The sequence below is a fragment of the Tinamus guttatus genome, unplaced genomic scaffold (assembly GCF_059628265.1).
Source record: "Tinamus guttatus ecotype Peru unplaced genomic scaffold, ASM5962826v1 Tinamus_guttatus_pri_ptg000383l, whole genome shotgun sequence".
Lineage (NCBI taxonomy): Eukaryota > Metazoa > Chordata > Aves > Tinamiformes > Tinamidae > Tinamus > Tinamus guttatus.
This window is the reverse complement of record NW_028288917.1, coordinates 2007940-2027969: the sequence shown is the minus strand read 5'-3', so window position 1 is coordinate 2027969 and position 20030 is coordinate 2007940. Positions and strand designations below refer to the sequence as shown.

The 20030-nt window shown below is 34.9% G+C and overlaps 1 protein-coding gene across 1 annotated transcript in view; it reads left to right on the top strand.

The window, feature by feature from the left end:
* Window positions 1-2668: 2668 nt before the first annotated feature.
* SNTG2 (syntrophin gamma 2) overlaps window positions 2669-20030 on the top strand; it is a gene marked incomplete at its 5' end in the record, with an annotated part of 130316 nt that continues 112954 nt past the window's right edge. Inside the window, 3 exons of the mRNA XM_088530604.1 lie at window positions 2669-2824; window positions 15175-15231; window positions 15335-15392. Coding sequence (XP_088386730.1) covers window positions 2669-2824; window positions 15175-15231; window positions 15335-15392 — 271 coding nt within the window. The remainder of the gene's footprint in view (window positions 2825-15174; window positions 15232-15334; window positions 15393-20030) is intronic.

Below are 20030 nucleotides of genomic sequence, written 5' to 3'. Positions count from 1 at the left end.
CCCCGCATGCTTTAAATGTTGTATATACATGCACATGCAAAAACTAAATTACCAGTATTCTTGCATGAGGAAGCACTTTGTCCATACTGAAATTTGCCTAATGAATGTAAGAGTTACTTGTAACAACCTCTGTAGTGTTACAAGGAACAGGTGAATGTTCTTAATTCTAATTCACAGCCGTTTATTTAAAAAGGCATAATTGAAAGGCTGAGAGAACTCTAGATTTGTCTTATTGATTTGATTCTGAAAGCAAATAGGGTATTGCTTTATGTCATCTTAGATCACATTGAAAGTTAGATAAAGTGTGAAGTAGGTATTCATTTAAATAGGAATAGATGAACTTCAGTGGGATTTTCAGCTTAAATAGCTTGATAGAAATACTAACTTATTCTGCACATTTCATTTGTTATTTAGCGAGCTGTTACAATTAAAAGTTCAGATTTTTTCATCATATCACTTCTAAACATGTGTAACAATTACTAGGTGGTAGAATGTTCTGATTTTAGATTATATAAAGTGTTCTGTTCTCTCAAGATGTTTCTGTAAAGCATAATCTGGCATATCAGTAAAAGCAACAATGATTGTCAGGCTGGGTGAAATAGTGATGCAGAACCTTTGGGAGCAAAACATGGGTAAAGTGATTTTGAAAGGAAATTCTATTTAAAAATATTTGTTTCTACATAATATAGCAGTTAAGCAGATGGTGTTGACATAACTTTCATATTCTGTCATTTATAAAATTGTGCTGATAAGTTATCAAATCATACTAAAAAATTTAAAACACTTGGGGAATATAAAGTAGTGTCAGTTTACAAACAAATGAGGATAATAAAAGTTTATATCCCCCACTGAATCTTTTTTTTTTTCCTTTAGGCATTCCCAGCAGACACTCGGAGCAAGACTCATTTGGGTTGTCATTTATTTTCCCAGCTGAAATAGAGAGCTATGATACAATTTCTTTCATTCTTGAAGGGTGTGTGGAATAGATCAGGTGAATTGTGCTCCAGTGTTTATTTCTCACCATTGACTTTACAGAATCCAAGTGGCTGTCTAGATGGGATTTTTTACATTTTAAATCTTTGTAGTGATATTAATTTCAAACTTGAAATATTGACAGGTAAATATCTACTGTCACGATAGCTATCATGTCTGCATCTCATTATAATGGTGGAGATCTGTCAAAACCTCTCTCCAGAAGAGGCTTTGGACTTTGGTTTCTCATAGGGCCAAATATATGTATAGATTGTCTTGGATACCCTAAACTGTCTAAAATGGCAGCAATGGCCTACATGGGACACTGAGGACAACCCAATGAGCAATTCAACTGAACAACTCCTATGTAAGGGCAAATGGAATTGCGGTCTATGCTGCCTTCCATTTCTGCAGACTATAAGGGATGCTTCGGCATTTTGTTTCTGCATAGAGCTACATGACATCTAAATAAAAGTGCCTCGAGCTGAACAATGGTTAAAAGATGAAAGGTTTTTGCTAACAATCACCAAAGAGCTCTCTGCCTACTCTTTATAGTAATGGAAATACTGTTATGAAGGTGACATGCCTTTTTTATTTTACTTTTTGAGGAACATTCATTCAGTACACAGGGTATGTTTCTTCTTTAAGTCCATCGCTCTGTTCTTTACACAGTCTGCTAATTATCAAAGTAAAAACAAAATAAATAGGTGAATGACTTGATTCAAAAGCCTTAAAAAAAGGAACATGCTGTAGCTAAACCTTCCTGTGCAAGTGCACGGTGGTGGTCCGAGGTGATATTATAAATTAATAAGCAAATATTACTCTCAAATATGTTGATCTGTTTTCAGAATAGGTGCTTTAATCTTTCTCTTCTGTGCAATGACTATAAAGTTCTGAAATTGTACTTGCTTACTTATTTTAACAAATTTCTATAGCATTCTGGAGTCCAGTTTAGTAGGAAATCTGTATATGTAAGTAAACCAAAGTCAGAACAGATTTTCTTTTCTATTAGTCACAGGCTTAACATCTTTTAGATGTTAACGTTTGTTACAAAACTGATTGACTTCCAGGCTTTACCTATTTTATATTCTGATGATGATGTAACTTCTTAAGTACACGTCCCTTGACTTAAGCAAATTGAAACCTGTAACACCTGTATGTTTGCAGTGTGTGTATTTGTGTGGTTTACTGTTGGAAAACAGTTTTGCGCGCTACAGTGGAATTCTGTATCTTAAAGGTGACACTTATGAAGGATACATTTTTTTTTTTCCCTGAGACAGCAGAAGAAACTACTCTAAGTCAGTAATAATATGACATTTCTCCACCTTTTGTTGAAACTGAAAAGTCCATCTGCATACATACTTACATATATACATACATACATTCTGCTTCTAATACAAATTCATGATAAATGGAATGGCTAAATATAAACAGAAAAAATATCCTTTGTTGAACAGTATACTGGGAAAATATTTTTTACATATATATACATATATATACCTGCTTCAAAGACCTTTTTGCTGTCTTTTTACAGTACATGTTTATTCTTATGTTTAACTCATTTGGAGCCTAAAAAGCAGGCCTTTTTTCCACTTTTTTAAAAAAAATGTTTATTTACACGCATTTTGTGTATTGGATAAGATAGAGGCTATTTTTTATCATTATGAAGTGTTCACATAATTAAAATCTTTGTTTCTGTGTCTTGTTTTCACAGACTAAAACTGGTATTGCTTTATTATATGATGAAGTATCTGAAAATGCCTATGACATCCGACTGAAGCTTACAAAAGAGGTACTAACAATTCAAAAACAAGATGTCATCTGTGTTAGTGGAAGTGATCACAGTGCAAATGTAAGTGCTTCTAGATCTCTGTGTTTTTGGCTGTATATTTTCATGTCTTCTACAGAGATCCAAATATGGTATTGGAGTGCAAGAGATGTTATTTGGGAATAGAAAATATGGAATGTTCAACATTTCTTTTGTGCATTCTTGTAGCCAAGAACTTATTCTTTTTACAAGAGTGTCCTTTATTTTGACAAGAAATTAAAAATATATAAACATTGAGACTATAAAATTATTCCACCAAATATTGTTAGGTTATTAATGGTAAAAAAATGAAGAAAAAGGCACGCAAATGCTGTATTTCCAACTGAAAGCATCTAAACGAGTACAAGGCCTTTTCTTCATTGTTTTTTCAAGTATTGACAATTGTCAAGGATATACAGTGGCCGGGAGAACACTTGACAGATACTTACATCCTTCATTTTAATTCTTTTTTTTTGTGCACAGACGGGGTGCAGAGAATGCCAGCATATGTACGGTATTCTTCTTTTTTTTCCCCTAAAATTCAGTTACAAAACTTTTTTTTTTTTTTTTTTTTTTTAAATCATGTGGTGTCCCTACACTATACACCCTTGTCTGTGTAATTCAGTGGAACATGACTTGCTTTTAAAAATGCTCAAATGCTCAGGTTGCATCAGTGAGCAACCAGTGGAAGGCCATTTAGAGAACTAAAGGCATGTCACGTTTTGGTTGGTTTGCTGAAGTAGATAGAAGCCAAAAATCATCAGCTTGTGTGTACTTTCCATTTCACTGAGAAGCATGAAGTGCTGCAGATTCTAGCTACTGACACTGTATGTTGGTAGTACCGGTAAGCTGTATGCAAAGTGTGGTAATAAAAGGCATAATAAAATGTCATCTGCCTGAAATTTAATATGTCTGTATATATAAGCATATATGACTGCTGAGGTCTTGCTGGTATCTACATGCCTTGTGTCCTCTAACTAGTATTTGCTGGAGGAAGATAGGACAGGAAAACAACCTCTGATTTTAAGATAAGAAGAAGAATTTTGAAAAAAAAAGTTCTCAAAAGTAAGAGTCATTGTAGAGTAGAAGAGTTCTGACAGAACTGAAGAAGGATGTAGAAGTAGGGGTAAAAGTAAGGGAGAAATAATGGGTAAAAGTGAGAGAGTTTCAAATACAGTTCAGATGTTCAGATGGCAATCTAGATTTGAGTTGCAAAGTACTATGTGGCTCTAGATATGAAATCCACTAAGGCCTTCTTCCTCATTATGCTATTCATAGGCAATATTTTTCAGGGAAACCCTGAAAAATCAGGTGATCATACACAAACAACTGGGTCTTCCTCAGCCTGTCCAGTTGACTGCACTGGAGGAGGGCCTGTAGTTTTGTACTCCTCTAAATTAATTTCCCACCTGCACATGTTGTTTTGATGTTACAGATGGAATTGTTCCTTGTTTCCCTTAATTGGCAGCATAACATTTTTCTTCTTATTTTTCTCCATGTTCCTGTAAATGGTGTTTTAATTTTTGTTCTTGTTGTTAAGAAATACATTGAATTTATATAATAGAAACTATAATTTGAAAAAAACTTTCAAGACCTCTTCAAACAATCCCATCTTGAAACTGTTATCTTCAATTCACATGAGGTTCTGTAGACAAACTCAGATAAGAAAAAAAAAATGATTAAATATAGCTTTCATGGCAGTATTTGTTTTGATTTACTTTGAACCAAACAGTAACATTAGCTTTTAAAATAAATGCCAAGTGAGTATAATATTAAGATGAACATTTTATTTTTTACAGAATGTAAATCGCCATTATATAGGAACTAAAATGCAGAATTTGAAATAAAGGTGAAATAGCTGGCAGTCAGATAGCACTCTCTTTGATAATTCAAAAATTTTGAAGTTAAATTCAGAAGAATTTTAAGTGTTTCAAGATTTTGTTTCTGTACTCTATATGATTATGTGTAATTCAATATATTAATAGAAAATTGTAAGCTGAAAGGCAATTCTGTAGCAACCATAGACAATCACATTGTCTTACTGATTTATTCTTCTTTCTATAGTTTGCCTTTATTATTTATTATTCATAGTTATTCTATATTTTGCACACAGCCTTTCATCACATTATTTCCTTTATAACAAAAATAGAAATAATTTGTTTTCTTTCTTTATGTAATCATCTCAAATATGTAGGAGGAAAAGGACTTGTGCTTTTAGAGTTGCTTTCTGTAGGTGGAATATGTGCATAGGAAAATATCGATACATAAAGTTCTGTTATCTACTTGTGACAATACTTAATTCTCTAGCCAGTTTCATGGAAAGCATTTCCTGCTATTTTTTCTGCTCCTCTATCAGTTTTACTTTTCATATAATTCCAACCTCCCTGGGGCCAAACAGTTCACCTTGTTGTGCAATACAGAGGACTACACAAAGCCACGAGGGTGGGTTGGACTTTCAGCAACACAGATAGCTCCTTAAAGATCTCATATTTGTTGTTCAGATAAAAGGCAGATCCTCTCACTGTAAAACAGTACTCATAGTAAATTACTGTTACTAGCATCAACTTGACCATCTCTTGTTTCATATTTCGCCATACACTTTTAAACACTGAGAAGGCTGTTTACCTGTTCACAAGGAAATGGTTTTCTGTAATTTGATGGCAGCTCATCCCATTTTCCTAGTCATTTGACTCAGATGTAAAATAACGAGGGAGAGCAATGTGGTTTGCGCAATTCGGTGTGTAAATAAAATAAACAGATAAAGAAAGTGTTGTCTTTGCATTTAGATACTATATTCTACATAATGGAAAAGATGGATTTTTAAAATATAAAGAAATAATTCCCAAAGTAGAACCACTGTGGGAAATAATATGTTCTCAGGGTTGAATTACATGTTCTTTAATCATCTATATATATATTATAAAATATGTGCTCCTTCCAAAAAAATATTTCAGTCATGCAAGTCATGCAAGACTTGGAAAGTCCAAGCATTCCAAACAAGTCCCCATGACTTGATTCAGAGAGTTCTCATTGGTAGGAAAAAGGAGAATGTATGGGAAAATCATTCACAGAATTAAAATTTGAAAACACTGACAGTAGTAGTATATTGAAATTAAATATTTGTAATTATTCTCTATGTATATTTAAGAGGTAATTTATTTCAAGAAGAATAGTTTAACAATATTCACAGAAGCAAATTGAATGATAGCAGGATACAGAAACAGGGGAAACATTTGTTTCTATACTTTAATACTATGATGTACTTTACTAAGATGTGGTATTTTTGTTACTTTTCACTTCTTCACTTGTTAAAATTAATTTCCAATATATTGCCAGTGCCTCACTCCATGTGTATTGCCATCTTATTTCTGCAGCTTTTAGCCTACTTTTCATAGTTTTTTTCTATTCCTTTGTGTTACATTTTTGTCATTTCCGTGTCTTTTCCCTGCTAAGTCCACTTACAAAGTTAAAAATAAAAAAGCATTTAGTTTTTTATCACTATTAATCAGTCCCTCCCACAGAGCTGAATTGCGTCTGACTTGATTGGTGGTAGGACAAATAGGTTTCTTGGCTTGTTAATTGAAAGAGGACTCTTTAGGAGCTTATGGGAGATGAATATAATGAAAATGACAAAAGCTTCACATCCTGGGTACACAATCCAGTTTCACAAGTATTGTTTTAGCCACTTTACCATATTGAAATAAGGTAGGGACAGGGACAATAGGGACAAAAACATAGCAAGACTCATTGTTTTGTTGATAGGAAGGAAGGAAGGAAGGAAGGAAGGAAGGAAGGAAGGAAGGAAGGAAGGAAGGAAGGAAGGGAGGGAGGGAGGGAGGGAGGGAGGGAGGAAAGAAAAAACAGAAAGCATTTTAAAGTACTGTTTAAATCCCTGATGAGGATATGTTTCCTTTGTAACTCAGATGCTAATAAGAACAGAAGAGAATATTCTTTTAGAAAACCTCTAGGGAATTGGTCTGCATTAAAAGATTTTTTAAAACTCAAGTATGTTTCTATCTAGGTAATTACTAATATATACTGTTTCCCTAGTGCCCATTTTGCCATAAGAGCTACTAAATAACATTTCTATTTATTTGGAAATATCAAGCTGATGATTAAAGAAAGACTTTTCCTTTTGAAATTTAGATAGTTTGAATGGAGAAAATACATTATTTAACCTTTTGTTACTTATTTTCCATTCTCTGTAAAGCTGGCCTAGATAGATATTTAGAAGACAGATATAAAATAATCCCTTAGGAATATATTATCACAAGCTCCAGTTGCTGTCACTTTGAGAACTGATATAAGTTTATGTGACAAAATAAATAATAAATACAAGCATTCAACAGCATGGCAAAAAAAAATCTTGATTTATTAGAAGCAAAAAAGTAAGTAGCATAGACAAAAATAGTAATAAACATGTACAGAGCAGAAGAATAAAAGGGTCACTGTGAATATCCCTGAAAAATATCTCTCCTTGAGATATGGTCAGAACCTAGCTGAGGTTAAGTGCTCTTAGCTACAAGGTAAAAAAACAAGCAGTTCCATATCAATATTTCTGTGTTGTTAGCCAGGGAAATAGCAGACATATATATGCATCCTGTATTAAAAATTAAATTAAGCTGTTGTACATCTTGACAGGATGTCAAGATTGCTATTGTGTATTTTATGAAAAGTTGTGCAAAAGTTAAAAACCTTTAATAACTAGATGCAGAATGTCTGTGTGGAAACATAAGTATTTTTAGTTATGGAACAGGGCATGAATGCAGCCTCTCTTGCTCATCTTTGCCTTTACACCTGCCAACGTGTAAAAGTGAATGTCAGTGAAATTGTTCAACTAAAGAACAGCTGGGTTCTGGAAAGATTTAGCTATCACTTGCTACAGGACATCTTTTTATTTGAAAGAAATCAGCTTATTCTTAATGGGAAAAGAAAGAAATATGTCTTGTCACTGTGCCCATATATGTAATAATAGTTAGCATCTCTGAAAATCCATATTTGTAGGTGATCTACACAGCCTCTATCTATGTTGTCACTACCTCAGTCTGGGATCAGTCCAAGACGCAATTCTTCTTTTACCACCAAAGAAAGCTCCTGTCCCAAATTAAACATTTTACAACTCAATGAGGGAGTTCCTGGATATTCTTGTGAACTTATAAGATCATCGCCACATGGAAAATGAACTGCACTGTGGTTTGTCAGAGTCATCTTTATTAGAATAGATAATTTAGTTTGAAAATGACCTGTGAAGTTCAATCTCCCACTCCAAGCAGGGATATCTTCCAAGTATCATCATGTTGCCTGGGGCCTTGCCCACTCAAGTTTGTAAGATCTCCAGGGAGGGAGATTCCACCATCTCTCACCAGCAGCACCTGTTCTAGCATGTAACCATTTTCACTGAATTTTTTTCCCCCCATTATGCTCAACTGGAATTTCCTTGGCAACAGTCCAGTTGTGGCTGTTGCCCCTCATCTATTTATTGTGCACCTCTGAGAACAATCTATTTCTGTTTTCTTTATAATCCTCCTTTAGGCTGTCAGACTTTAAAAATTGAGTGACTTCATTTTACTCTATCAAAAATTGAACTAAGACTTTGACCTACAGTAATGGAAACAGTTATAATAAAATAAACTTATAAAAATATCTTATACTTAATAGGGATTGTCTGCACCTCTCTCAGATCTCAGTTTGTATGAGCTTTTACTCCAAGTAAAGGAAGTAACATGGATTAAAAGCTCATTTAAAAGTAGCTAGTATTAAAAGCTAGTTTCATTAGCAACAGAAATTGTTACAATCTCCACTTTACACCCCCAATTACCAACTAGTCTCTTCTCTGTGTGTTCTCACTCTTGTATTTGATATCTATGTTTTCAAGTTTGCATTTGTCAATATATTTTCATCTAGTATCGTTCTTGGAGTTCTTGAAAGTTTTTGTCTTGCTGATGTTTCACTATTGATAACAGCTCTTTTAAACTCCTCCATCTATTTAGTTATAGGTGCTATTTCAATTTAGAGCTCTCCTGAAATTGTCTGTTCCTGAAATTCTCTCTCCCAGGGTTTATAAGGCCTTTGGGAATATGTGTAAGCAAAAAACCACAGATTTAATTAAATAATATATTACTGGTATTGCTTTTACTTGTAAAGGCTGTTTGTCCCAATGCACGGGCCAAGATCTTGTTCTGAATTAAAGCCCTTGTCTCTGAGTTGTATACGAGATATAGACCCATGGGTTATGCTCTGGCCTGCTTGCATGAAATGTTCTTCCATGAGCATGACCGTAGGGACTGAGGGACAAACAAGTCGGTTACTTCTAATTATTAATATACATTTAATTAATATTCAATTGATTGAAGAGTTTTAGTTTTGTCCATGCCCTTTAGGAAGAAGGTATATCTTAGAAGACAGTCATGTAGGCTCACAAGGCTGAACGGTCAACCTCCAAAAACTAATTTAGAAGTTGACATCGCAGAGCTGAAAATACCATAGGTGAAGCTGTGACTGGATGAGACTGCTTTGGGATAATTATAAAGGTATTATTTGAAAAAGAACAATAATCCATCTGTGAAGACTGCAAAATGAGTGGAGAATCAGCTACCTAGACCTAGGGAAATATTCTAATTATGCAGTTATTTTTTTTTTTCTTCATAAGTGACATTTTCATGTAAAGACATTTATAGGAGTTTTTTTTTTTTTTTTTTAAGAGAATTAAACACTGACTTTACCAATAAGAAATTCTTTTCTATTTACCCTTTTCTTTTTTGGTGTTCTGTACTCTGTCTGCCCCAACAGTAGATTGAACCCAGCTTTCCTGTCCATCTTGTAATACTGTGCAGCATGAAACTATAACATTCCAGAAAATACTTTTTTCAACTGTGGATATTCAACTGGCCACAACAACAACAAAAAAAACAGAAGTGCAAAAATTGAAATAAACTCAAACAGTATTCATATCTACACACAGTCTCCATATGCTAATTCTTGTGAGTTGACTTTGGTTTCTTGGACCAAAGAGAAGGTGTTTAGGAATTTTATTTCTATTTAAACCTTAAATGGAACTCACAGGAGGAATTCATCTTAGGCACCTACATTTTCTAACTCTTCCTTTTACAACCTCTTAATGATTTCTTTTATTCCAGAAACAGCACATTTGGTAGATATACCAAGGTTGGAATCCATCGTTTTGCAGTAGGATATATACACAGTTAATCTTGTTTCAGTTTCTCCACTTGTTTATCTTACCCATCTGCTACAGGAATATGTCTGTCATCTTAACTTCAAGCTCTGGTTAGCAATACTTTTTGCTATGAAATAGCAAAAGTATTTTTTATCTATGAAATAGATATGTTGGTCCTTGAAACTTCTTGATATTATTATATGGTTTATAGTGCTATATAAAAAAAGTAAGGAATAATCTTAATCTTGCCAATTGCATTATTCTGTAATATTAAAAAATATATAGTTCTAATTTGGCTTTTGTAGTCAGTGTATATACACTTCCCTCTACGAGATTCCTTGTTCAGAAATTTATGGGGAAAAAATGAACATCTTATTTTATATTCTTTTGTTTAAATTGTGACCAAATTTTCATCGTACAACATTAAACTTTAATGTGTTTCCAGCATGATAACCTTATATAGCTTTCATTACCCTTAAGTAGTCTTCACATTTTCTGTGAAGATACAATATCCTTAACTTTATCCTTTGTGTTCCTTTTTAGCAAACTTCCTTACTTTTGCATAATTCCTCTTTTGGGATCGTAATTGCAGTGGAATTTTTGGACTTGCTGCTCTCACAGATGTTAAATCTAAAGCACATAGTGGCTGCTGCTACAGAGAAGCTTTTCAGCTGTAAAAAAATTAGCTAGATCCTTCATGGTACGCGAGAGTAGAGCAAGTATTGCATCTAATCTTGCGAGTTCTGTAAGCAGTTGCTCAGCGAAGCAGTCACCAGTAGATACCTGTGTTTTATTGACTGCATTGTATCCTAGGGTGATATTTGTTTCTACATGAGGTTAATTTAAATCTGTCTTCAATATTATATTTTTTCATTTTCCTCACCTCTTCACATGTTTCGGTTAATGTTGTCAACCTAGTTGACTGTTATCATCGTCGTAGAGAGTCTGGCTCTTATTTGATTTGGAATCCAAAGAGATTCAGTTTTATTTGATGAAGTAGTTGGTTTATTAGTGTTTTTTTTTTGAGAGAGAGAGAGAGAGAGAGTTAAGTTCTTTTTTTCTCACAGAGCACTTACTATGCTTTTATGCAGCCTATTTTACCTTTCCTTTACAAGTGCATATATATACAGTTTTCATCCTGTCATTACAGTCATTTTCTATCTGTCCAAAAACTCTTTACTTAAGGATATAGAATTTCTCTACAGAAATTCTTTTTTTTTTTTCTACAGAATACAAATATAATCCACAATAATGTTCTTTATTTTTTTCCCACACCTACGGTTTAAAAATCACTTACAGCCTTCCTGAATTTTAAGTACCAGCATCACTGGTTTGTTTCAGTCTGGATGAAATTTGGCTCCTGAACAAGCTCCCTATATTTCAAAAATTCCTTCAGTTTCAGATGAACTGAATCCATATTATTTGAGTTGTCTTTTCAGGAATGCATTAAAGCCTTTTCTGTCTCCTCTGTCCTGTGGAGTGTACTGGAAGTGTTCTGGATAATTTTACAGAAGTACAGTTCTCCAGCTTCCTTCCTTGCAGCCTAGTTTTTTGTCTCTAGGACTTATTTCCTGCACTCTCCCGTGTTGTTGGTATCCATGAACATCAAACTTACAAACTCCTTCCATTTATTATTGTTATTATTATTATTTTCCTGGGTTGAACAAGATTCCTGTGAGATATCACCTTTACACTTGACTAATCAGACTTTACCTGGAGTAAAAAACCTATTTACCCGATGGTCATCTACCGCTATTTCAACTGTCAAGGATCTCAGCTTTAAGAAGAAGGTTCTCACCGCAAGAAGATCCATGACCACCTTGACCAGGAGAACTACCAGTGGCATTACTTCCCACACCACCAACCTGTTGCATTCTGTCACAAGACTAGACTTGTGGATCCTGCTATATGCTGTTCCTTGACGTCTTCTCAATAAACCACGTATATATGCTGGCCTTCCACAGGGAAGATACTCCGGCATATGATACTAGCAGAGTAAATTGCATAACTCTCATCATCTTGCATGAATTCTGTCTTCATATCTTACTTTAACAGATTCGTACAAATATTAAATACTTAGATCATGATTTAAATAAAAAAAAAATCATTTTAAGGTCTAAATGCCATGTTATTGTTTAAAAAATGTTCACTATGTTCACTATCCAATTATAGTTTATCCTAGTAGGAGGGTTTAAATGGTGTATTGTGTCTGTAGTCTGAATGTGTCCATTTTCGACTTCATGTCACTGAAATTTGCACTGTTGGTTCATAAGATTTACTGTTCTGCCGAGGAGATTGCTTAAAAATGTGCCTGCCTGTGATCATCCATGAAATATGCTTTAAAAAGCAAAATAGGTTAGGTCATGGTATCGGTTGCACTACAAGACAAATCTCTCAAGCCGTTTGGTGTTGTTTGCTGCCTGCCCAATACAAGTGTATCATTTTCAAAATGAGCTTACCAGAACTTGCTGTATTCTTTCAAATGTGTGCACCATTGCCAGATACAGAATTAATTTATAGTCCCTAATCCTACATAGTAATCTCCTGATAATGTAGTACTAGTACTAGTACTTTTGGCTGTAATTTTTCTCATTTTCAGTGGAACTCATGTTCATTTGCAAAACCACTCTTTTTTTTTTTTTTTTTTTTCTAGATAACAGTGCTCTAATTATTAATGGGAGATGATTGCCTTGTTGCGAGAAGAGTTTATCTTTTATTTGCTAGTATTAAAATATCATGGAATAGTAGAATCCTTAAGGTTGTAAAGGACCTCTAGAGATAATCTAGTCCAACCCCCCTGCACATGCAGGGTCACCTAGAGCACGTGGCACAGGACTGCATCCAAGCGGGTTTTGAAGATCTCCAGAGAAGGAGACTCCACAACCTCTCTGGGCAGCCTGTTCCAGTGCTCTGTCTCCCTCACTGGCAAGAAATTTTTCCTTAAGTTCCTGTGGAACTTTCGGTGTTTCAGTTTCCGGCCATTACCTCTAGTCTGTATGTTTTGCAATTTACTTCTAATTTAACAAATCATCTAAAATCTATCCAGATTTTGATCAGTCATCAAAGTCTATCCGTCCTGTTCATCATGACTTCTCACTTTGTATTATCTACAATCATTATTGCAATTAATTTAGTTTTTCTTTCAGATCACTATTTTTTCAACTCTTTAAATAATCCAGGGACTGTCACTGCCCTACCAGAAGCATATCCACTTAATGTAAACTTTACCTTCATTAATTTTTGATTTGGATTTATTAGCAAGCCATTTTAAATACAGTTTTTGTTTTTTTTGTTCATTAAACACTTGTGTGATATCAGATGAGAACCTTATGAAGGTTTTTCATAAAGTCTGGAAATTTAATAACAAATATTAATTTAACTTTGAAAGTTCTGTTTTCCATAATATTCACAAAAGCACAGAATCACAGATTAGTCTCCTTTAAATTTTTATGAACTTTTTTAATGAACTTATAATGAATTGACTGTTATTTTAAAATGGAACGGATGGTTAGTTGGCAGATTTATGATCATCTGAGCTTTACACCTCTATAATATAATGAAGACTTATATGCTATTTATATGTTTTAAGTATTCATCAAGTTTTAGCTTTCTCCTATTCTTCTGGAATTACATATACTTTTCAGGTTTTGGAAAATTGAAAATCAACAACAAAAATCTTACTTTCAGTCAAAATCAGAGGCAGTATTTGCCCTTGCATAACTGTTAGTCATGGTCATAGAGAATGATATATGATTACATAATAGCAGTACTGTCTCATATTTATGCATACTGTTGACATGAGTTTGCTTAAAAGATCTTTATTATGACACTGTCTAGCTTTTTATTATGTAATAGAAAAAATGGCACTTGGGAATGACCACAGATTTTAAACATAGAGATCCATATAATCTCAGATTGGGTCTGTAGTTTCTCAGTACACATGATGATTTTGATTAAAAGTTTTGATTCAATTCAAAATGAAGAAAGAATGAAATAATATGAATCAGCACATACTTCACTAAAACTGAATTATATGGTCTGCGATTGAATCATACACACCTTTATAAATCTGTTATCTTACATCATGATATAATAATTTTCATTTTTAGCACAGACTGGAGTAGTATAATGTTCATGGGAACAGAAAAAATAAATTTTAAAAATGCAAGGAAGTATTTTTAGCTTGTTTTAACTACATACTTTATTTTTTACCCTCTTAAAATACAAAAGGAAATGTATGACTTACTCTTTTGCCCTTTACCCCAAGTCAGTATCATCATCATTCTGCTAACTTCAGTGCGAGAAAAAATAACTTGTTAAAGTATAAAATGAGTATGGGCTTAACCATTGAAGATCAAAATCCACATTTATCTGAATCATAAAATACTCAGTTTGAAATTTACATGTAAGACTATAAGTACATATAATACATATAATCTCATGTAGGATTTCTGATATGCAGAATAAGATATGATCTGTAGTTACAGTTTTAGAGGCTGAGAGGTAATGTTATATGCAGTTTTGTTCAGCATATTGCTAAAAAAAGTCCTTCTCAGCTCTATAATGGTCAACAGATGAAGTTAAGTTCTGTTGTTATGGTGTCAGGCACTGATAGGTACACATGAATGAAGTGTCATATTCAATATGGTATTAAACATATGATAGGTTATTATAGAAAAATATTGATAAATGTTTATGCATTTCACTAGAAAATACAATAAAATAATTCTGAGAACAGATTGTCACAATAAGTTTTTTAGCATATCTTGCAAGAAAATTCACATAGGCCAGAAGATATGGAGGTATGGATTAGAAAACATAGGTATTTGCACCTGAAAAATGAGCAACTAAAGAAAATAAGTCTAAAATAATTTAGGCCTTTCAAATCTCTTCATATAGTATTCTCAGGAAAACAAAGCAAAATCATGTAAAAAATCTATCTAGGAAGTATATCACTTCAGCAATAGAAAAAAAATCATTAAAAATCTCTGTACAGAATTCAGAATATAGAGGAGATCTGATCTCAGTGTGAATGACCTTATGGTAAGGAAATGAGTGCCTCTTGAATCATAATTCAGAACTGAACTTGATCACCCAGACTAGGCTATCCTTGAGAAGTAAATTTTTAAAGTAAAAAACAAACAAATAAAAAAGACATTTCATTTGCTTGTTCAGATATTGTATTTTCACCTAAATTTATTTTTTCTGCGATTTTTTAAAGCACAGAACTGTTACACTTCGTAGACAACCAGTTGGTGGCTTGGGCTTAAGCATAAAGGTATGGATAACTTCTTGCTTTTTTTTTCCCCCTTTAATTTTCATTATAAATGCTTCACTCTAGTCAGAAGTGAAATCTCATGCATAATACACATCTTTTGCAGGGTGGTGCTGAGCACAAAGTGCCTGTCGTCATATCAAAAATATTTAAAGACCAAGCAGGTAAAATATGTTTATATTGTTTAATTGTATAGTACTGTAAAATACATCACTTTTTGAGGAATTAAATGTTCTTTAAACATTCTTTAAAAAAATAAAATACGTTTATGGATTGTTCCTTCAGCATCACACTATCTTTAAGACTTTCTTTAAAGGTGCAACATGTATTCACAAAAAGAACCTCATTTTCAGGACAATGTTAGACCTTGGAATGATCTTGAAAATGTGTAGAGCTGCTGTGAAAAATAAAAGGTAAATTCAGTGAATTACTGCACATAGATGGGAAAAATGCACCACTTGAAGGCAGTATCTTGTAAGGTGAATTAAAAGGTTAGCTGATCAAAAACAAAGACATATTTCTGTGGTGGACATGGACATGGTTTGTTCTTTTCTTCACTAAGGTACCCTTTAAATATTTGAAGACTTATTCTTTTTCTATGATAAATCTATATGTTTCTGCACTTCTCTGGAATAAATCTCTCAATTTTTATAATTTTTCCTGCAGTAAAAGACAGAATATTACATAAAGATATTCAGCGCATTCGGTGCTACTTAAAAGACTCAGAGCTCCTAAAAGACTCAGGTTTTTGGCATCATCTTATTAAGTTATCAGACTCTCTTCCTGATTTGTGTAGTGGAGTTTACGCATTTTTGATCATACTTGGCTCCATATTCAGGACCACGTTTTCCTAGATCTCAGACTGTACTTGTTTATCATCTTCTCTGCATGTTCTTTAATAGGTTCCCATTTCTTTAATAGGTACACATACTCAAACATGCAACTTTATTTCCAGCTGATATATAATGAATATCCAGTGTACTGGCTATATCCTATTAAAAAGAGTTCTTCAGATTTCTTACATCATGTACTTGTGTTTATATATTTTGATGTAATTTTGTGTATGTGTGTTTCCATTGTTTACAACTTTATTGTTTCTGCAGTGAAGAAGAGAATAGATATTTTTATATCAACTGTAGATGAGACAATAATAAGCTTCTAATACAGAACGTAATAAAGCATACAAAGATAATAAATATATAATTAAAAGGAGATGTATAAGCATCCAGGAATGTAACTCAGGCAATTAAATACAAATCAAGGAAAGATACCTACTACTCTTTTAGGACTTAGTACTTTTAATCAAATACCACTGTAAGCTTGCATATCAAGTAGTAACATGCATTATATTGTACATAGTATGTAGTTTTTCTTATGAATCTGTTTCAGTTGGTGGGGTCATGAGTGCATCAATAATTTTATGGAGTCCACAGTTTAGCTCATATTTGAAAGCCTCTTCTCAGAAGATTCCTGCTGTAAGATATTGTAATGTTTTATCCAAGAAACATGAGTTGCAGTTAAAATAAAAGACAAGGCACATTAAGCCCATATACCATCCTGGATGAATCCATGAGTGGCATGAAGATACTAACCCAAAAAGCCAAGTATAAAGAAGGAAGTATATGCATTAACTGCACCACTATTGTGGGTGTTGGACCACATGATCTTCTGAGGTACTTTTCAATCAAACTGTTTTTGTGATTAGCAAAAAGAAAAAAAAAATAAAGCTGATAAGGAGAGTATGTCCAAACGTAACTCACTCCTGTCTAATTTTCCAGTTGACTCAGTGTGGAAGCAACATCACTAATAATTCGCCCAAATACGTTTTTTAAAATATTCTATTAATGTAAAAGTGTTTAACTAAAATTTCCCAAGATTAATCTGTACATTCTCTTACTTTTTTTCTTTTGAATGATTTAATGCATTATTGTTTTTTCTTTAATTTCCTTTTTGAAATTGTTTTCAAATTGAGTGAATCATTACACAATACCTTGTGTTTTGCTAATAGCTTCTAGCTGCATATTATTTTTACTGATTGTTATCACAATCAGTATTAACAGTTTATTTATGGTAAAGGATGTAGTAGGTCTACAAAATAGATTTCGTTTCTTAGAGGTGGGTAAATGAACAGTTGGACATGACTATTTGAAAGGAATTAGATAATTTAGGGTTATTTGATGCACAGTGAACCTATGAGAAATTTTGGTAGGTTCATTAAATATCTGTTAAAAATCCTTACACACAGTAAGAATGAAATTGTATTATCTTTTCTGTGTTTAGATCTTTCTTTCTGTTACTTATTATTTGTATTTTTTCATGACTAGGGAGTCTTTATGAACTTTGGAGGCTGTAAATCCTTCTGGACTTTAAAAATCACTTATACATACAGTGATTATTTTAATCACATATAGTATTATGGTTTTTTTTTTTGTAAAAATTGTTTATTATACCAGTCAAGAATAAAATTTATCTTTTATGTTGTAGAATTTTGAAGATAGCAATCATGCTAGCATGCATTATCTTCATGCAACATTCCATTTTTGTGAGAACTGCTTTAATGATGACTACTGCTGAGAGCATTGCCTGTGTCTCATATAATATGTGAAGTCAGATAAGCAGCAGTGATGAAACAGACTCATCTCTGCAGAAACAGAATAGTGGGATCAGCTCACTGAGGCATGATGAAAATAGTAAAATAAATACAACTACATCCATGGGCCCTGATGGGATGCACCTAAGAGTGCTGTGGGAGCTCGTGGATGTCATAGCTAAGCCGTCCTCCATCATCTTTGAAAGGTCCTGGAGAATGGGGGAGGTGCCAAAAGACTGGAAGAAAGCCGATGTCATGCCAGTCTTCAAAAAAGGCAAGAAGGAGGACACAGGCAACTACCAGCCAGTCAGCCTCACCTCCATACCTGGAAAAGTCATGGAGCAGGTCATCCTGGCTGTTGTCTCCAAACATGTGGAGGATAAGAAGGTGTTCAGGAGTAGTCAGCATGGATTCACCGAGGGGAAGTCATGCTTGACTAACCCGATAGCCTTCTATGATGGAATGACCAGCTGGGTAGATGAGGGAAAAACAGTGGATGTTATATATCTGGATTTCAGCAAGGCTTTTCACACTGTCCCTCACAGCATCCTCCTGAGCAAGCTCCGAAAGTGTGGGTTAGATGAGTGGACTCTGAGCTGGATTAACAACTGACTGGATGGCAGAGCCCAGAGGGTTCTGATCAGAGATGCAGAGTCTAGTTGGAAGTCTGTAGTTAGCGGTGTTCCCCAGGGGTCAGTCCTCGGTCCAGTCCTGTTCAGTTTATTCATCAATGACCTGGATGAAGGACAGAGTGCTCCCTCAGCAAGTTTGCTGATGATACCAAACTGGGAGGAGTAGCCGATACCCCAGAGGGCTGCGCTGCCATCCAGAGGGACCTGGAAGGACTAGACAACTGGGTGGTGAAAAACGTCATGCAATTCAGCAAGGCCAAGTACAAGGTCCTGCACCTGGGGAGGAATAACCCCAGACACCAGTACAGGCTGGGGACTGACCTTCTGGAGAGCAGCTCTGCAGAGAAGGACCTGGGTGTCATGATGGACGACAAGTTGACCATACGGCAGCAGTGTGCCCTTGTAGCCAAGAAGGCCAATGGGATCCTGGGGTGCATTAAGGAGAGTGTCTCCAGCAGGTCGAGGGAAGTGATCCTGCCCCTCTACTCAGTCCTGGTGAGGCCACATCTGGAGTATTGTGTCCAGTTCTGGGCCCTCCAGTACAAGAGGGATGTGGAGTTGCTTGAGAGAGTCCACCACAGGGCTACGAGAATGATCGGGGCTTGGAACATCTGCCCTATGAGGAGAGACTGAGGGAGTTGGGCCTGTTCAGCCTGGAGAACAGAAGGCTGAGAGGGGACCTGATCAGTGTATATAAATATCTCAAACGAGGGAGGGAAGGGGATGGGGCCTGCCTCTTTTCATTGGTGGCCACCGACAGAACTAGAGGTAATGGCCGGAAACTGAAGCATCAGAAGTTCCACAGGAACTTAAAGAAAAATTTCTTGACAGAGAGGGTGACAGAGCCCTGGAACAGGCTGCCCAGAGAGGTTGTGGAGTCTCCTTCTCTGGAGATCTTCAAACGCCACTTGGACGCAGTCCTGTGCCACGTGCTCTAGGTGACCCTGCGTGTGCAGGGGGGTTGGACTGGATGATCTCTAGAGGTCCTTTCCAACCTTAATGATTCTATGATTCTGTGATACATGAAAGAGGGATAGTTTAGATTTTGCAAGTTTCACAGAGGGTCCTCTCTTAAAGAGCCCGGATTGGTCAAAAGCTGAATTTGAAAGGATTTTCCCATCTTCTGTGCTTTATAAGGTGACTTGTAACTCACATTCTGCTATATTAAAAAAAAAAAGTTTCCGTTTTATGTGGTTAGGCCATTTCTGACTGAAAATGGCATGTACTGTGGAAGAAGTGGGGCAAACTCAGATCTTTCAGCCATTGAAGTATTCTTGAAGTATGGCTTGAAACCCTGCACTCTGCAAACACAGAGGGTGTCTATATCCAAATACCATATCCTGGCTGCTCGTGTTCAGGACCATCTATATTTGGAGGGCATAGTGGATTTGAGAAAGGCTTATGACAGGTTCGCCTATATAAAGAGACCAAAGATTGTTTAATAGGGAAGCAAATGTGTTACTTCCATTCGTAACTGTTTTTCAGTATTGTCCCAAATTATCCACGAAGGAGGTAATTAAGACCAGGTCGAACAGGTCAGTGGCCAGAGGCCTTGGGCTCCAGCGGGCTAAAAAAGTCAG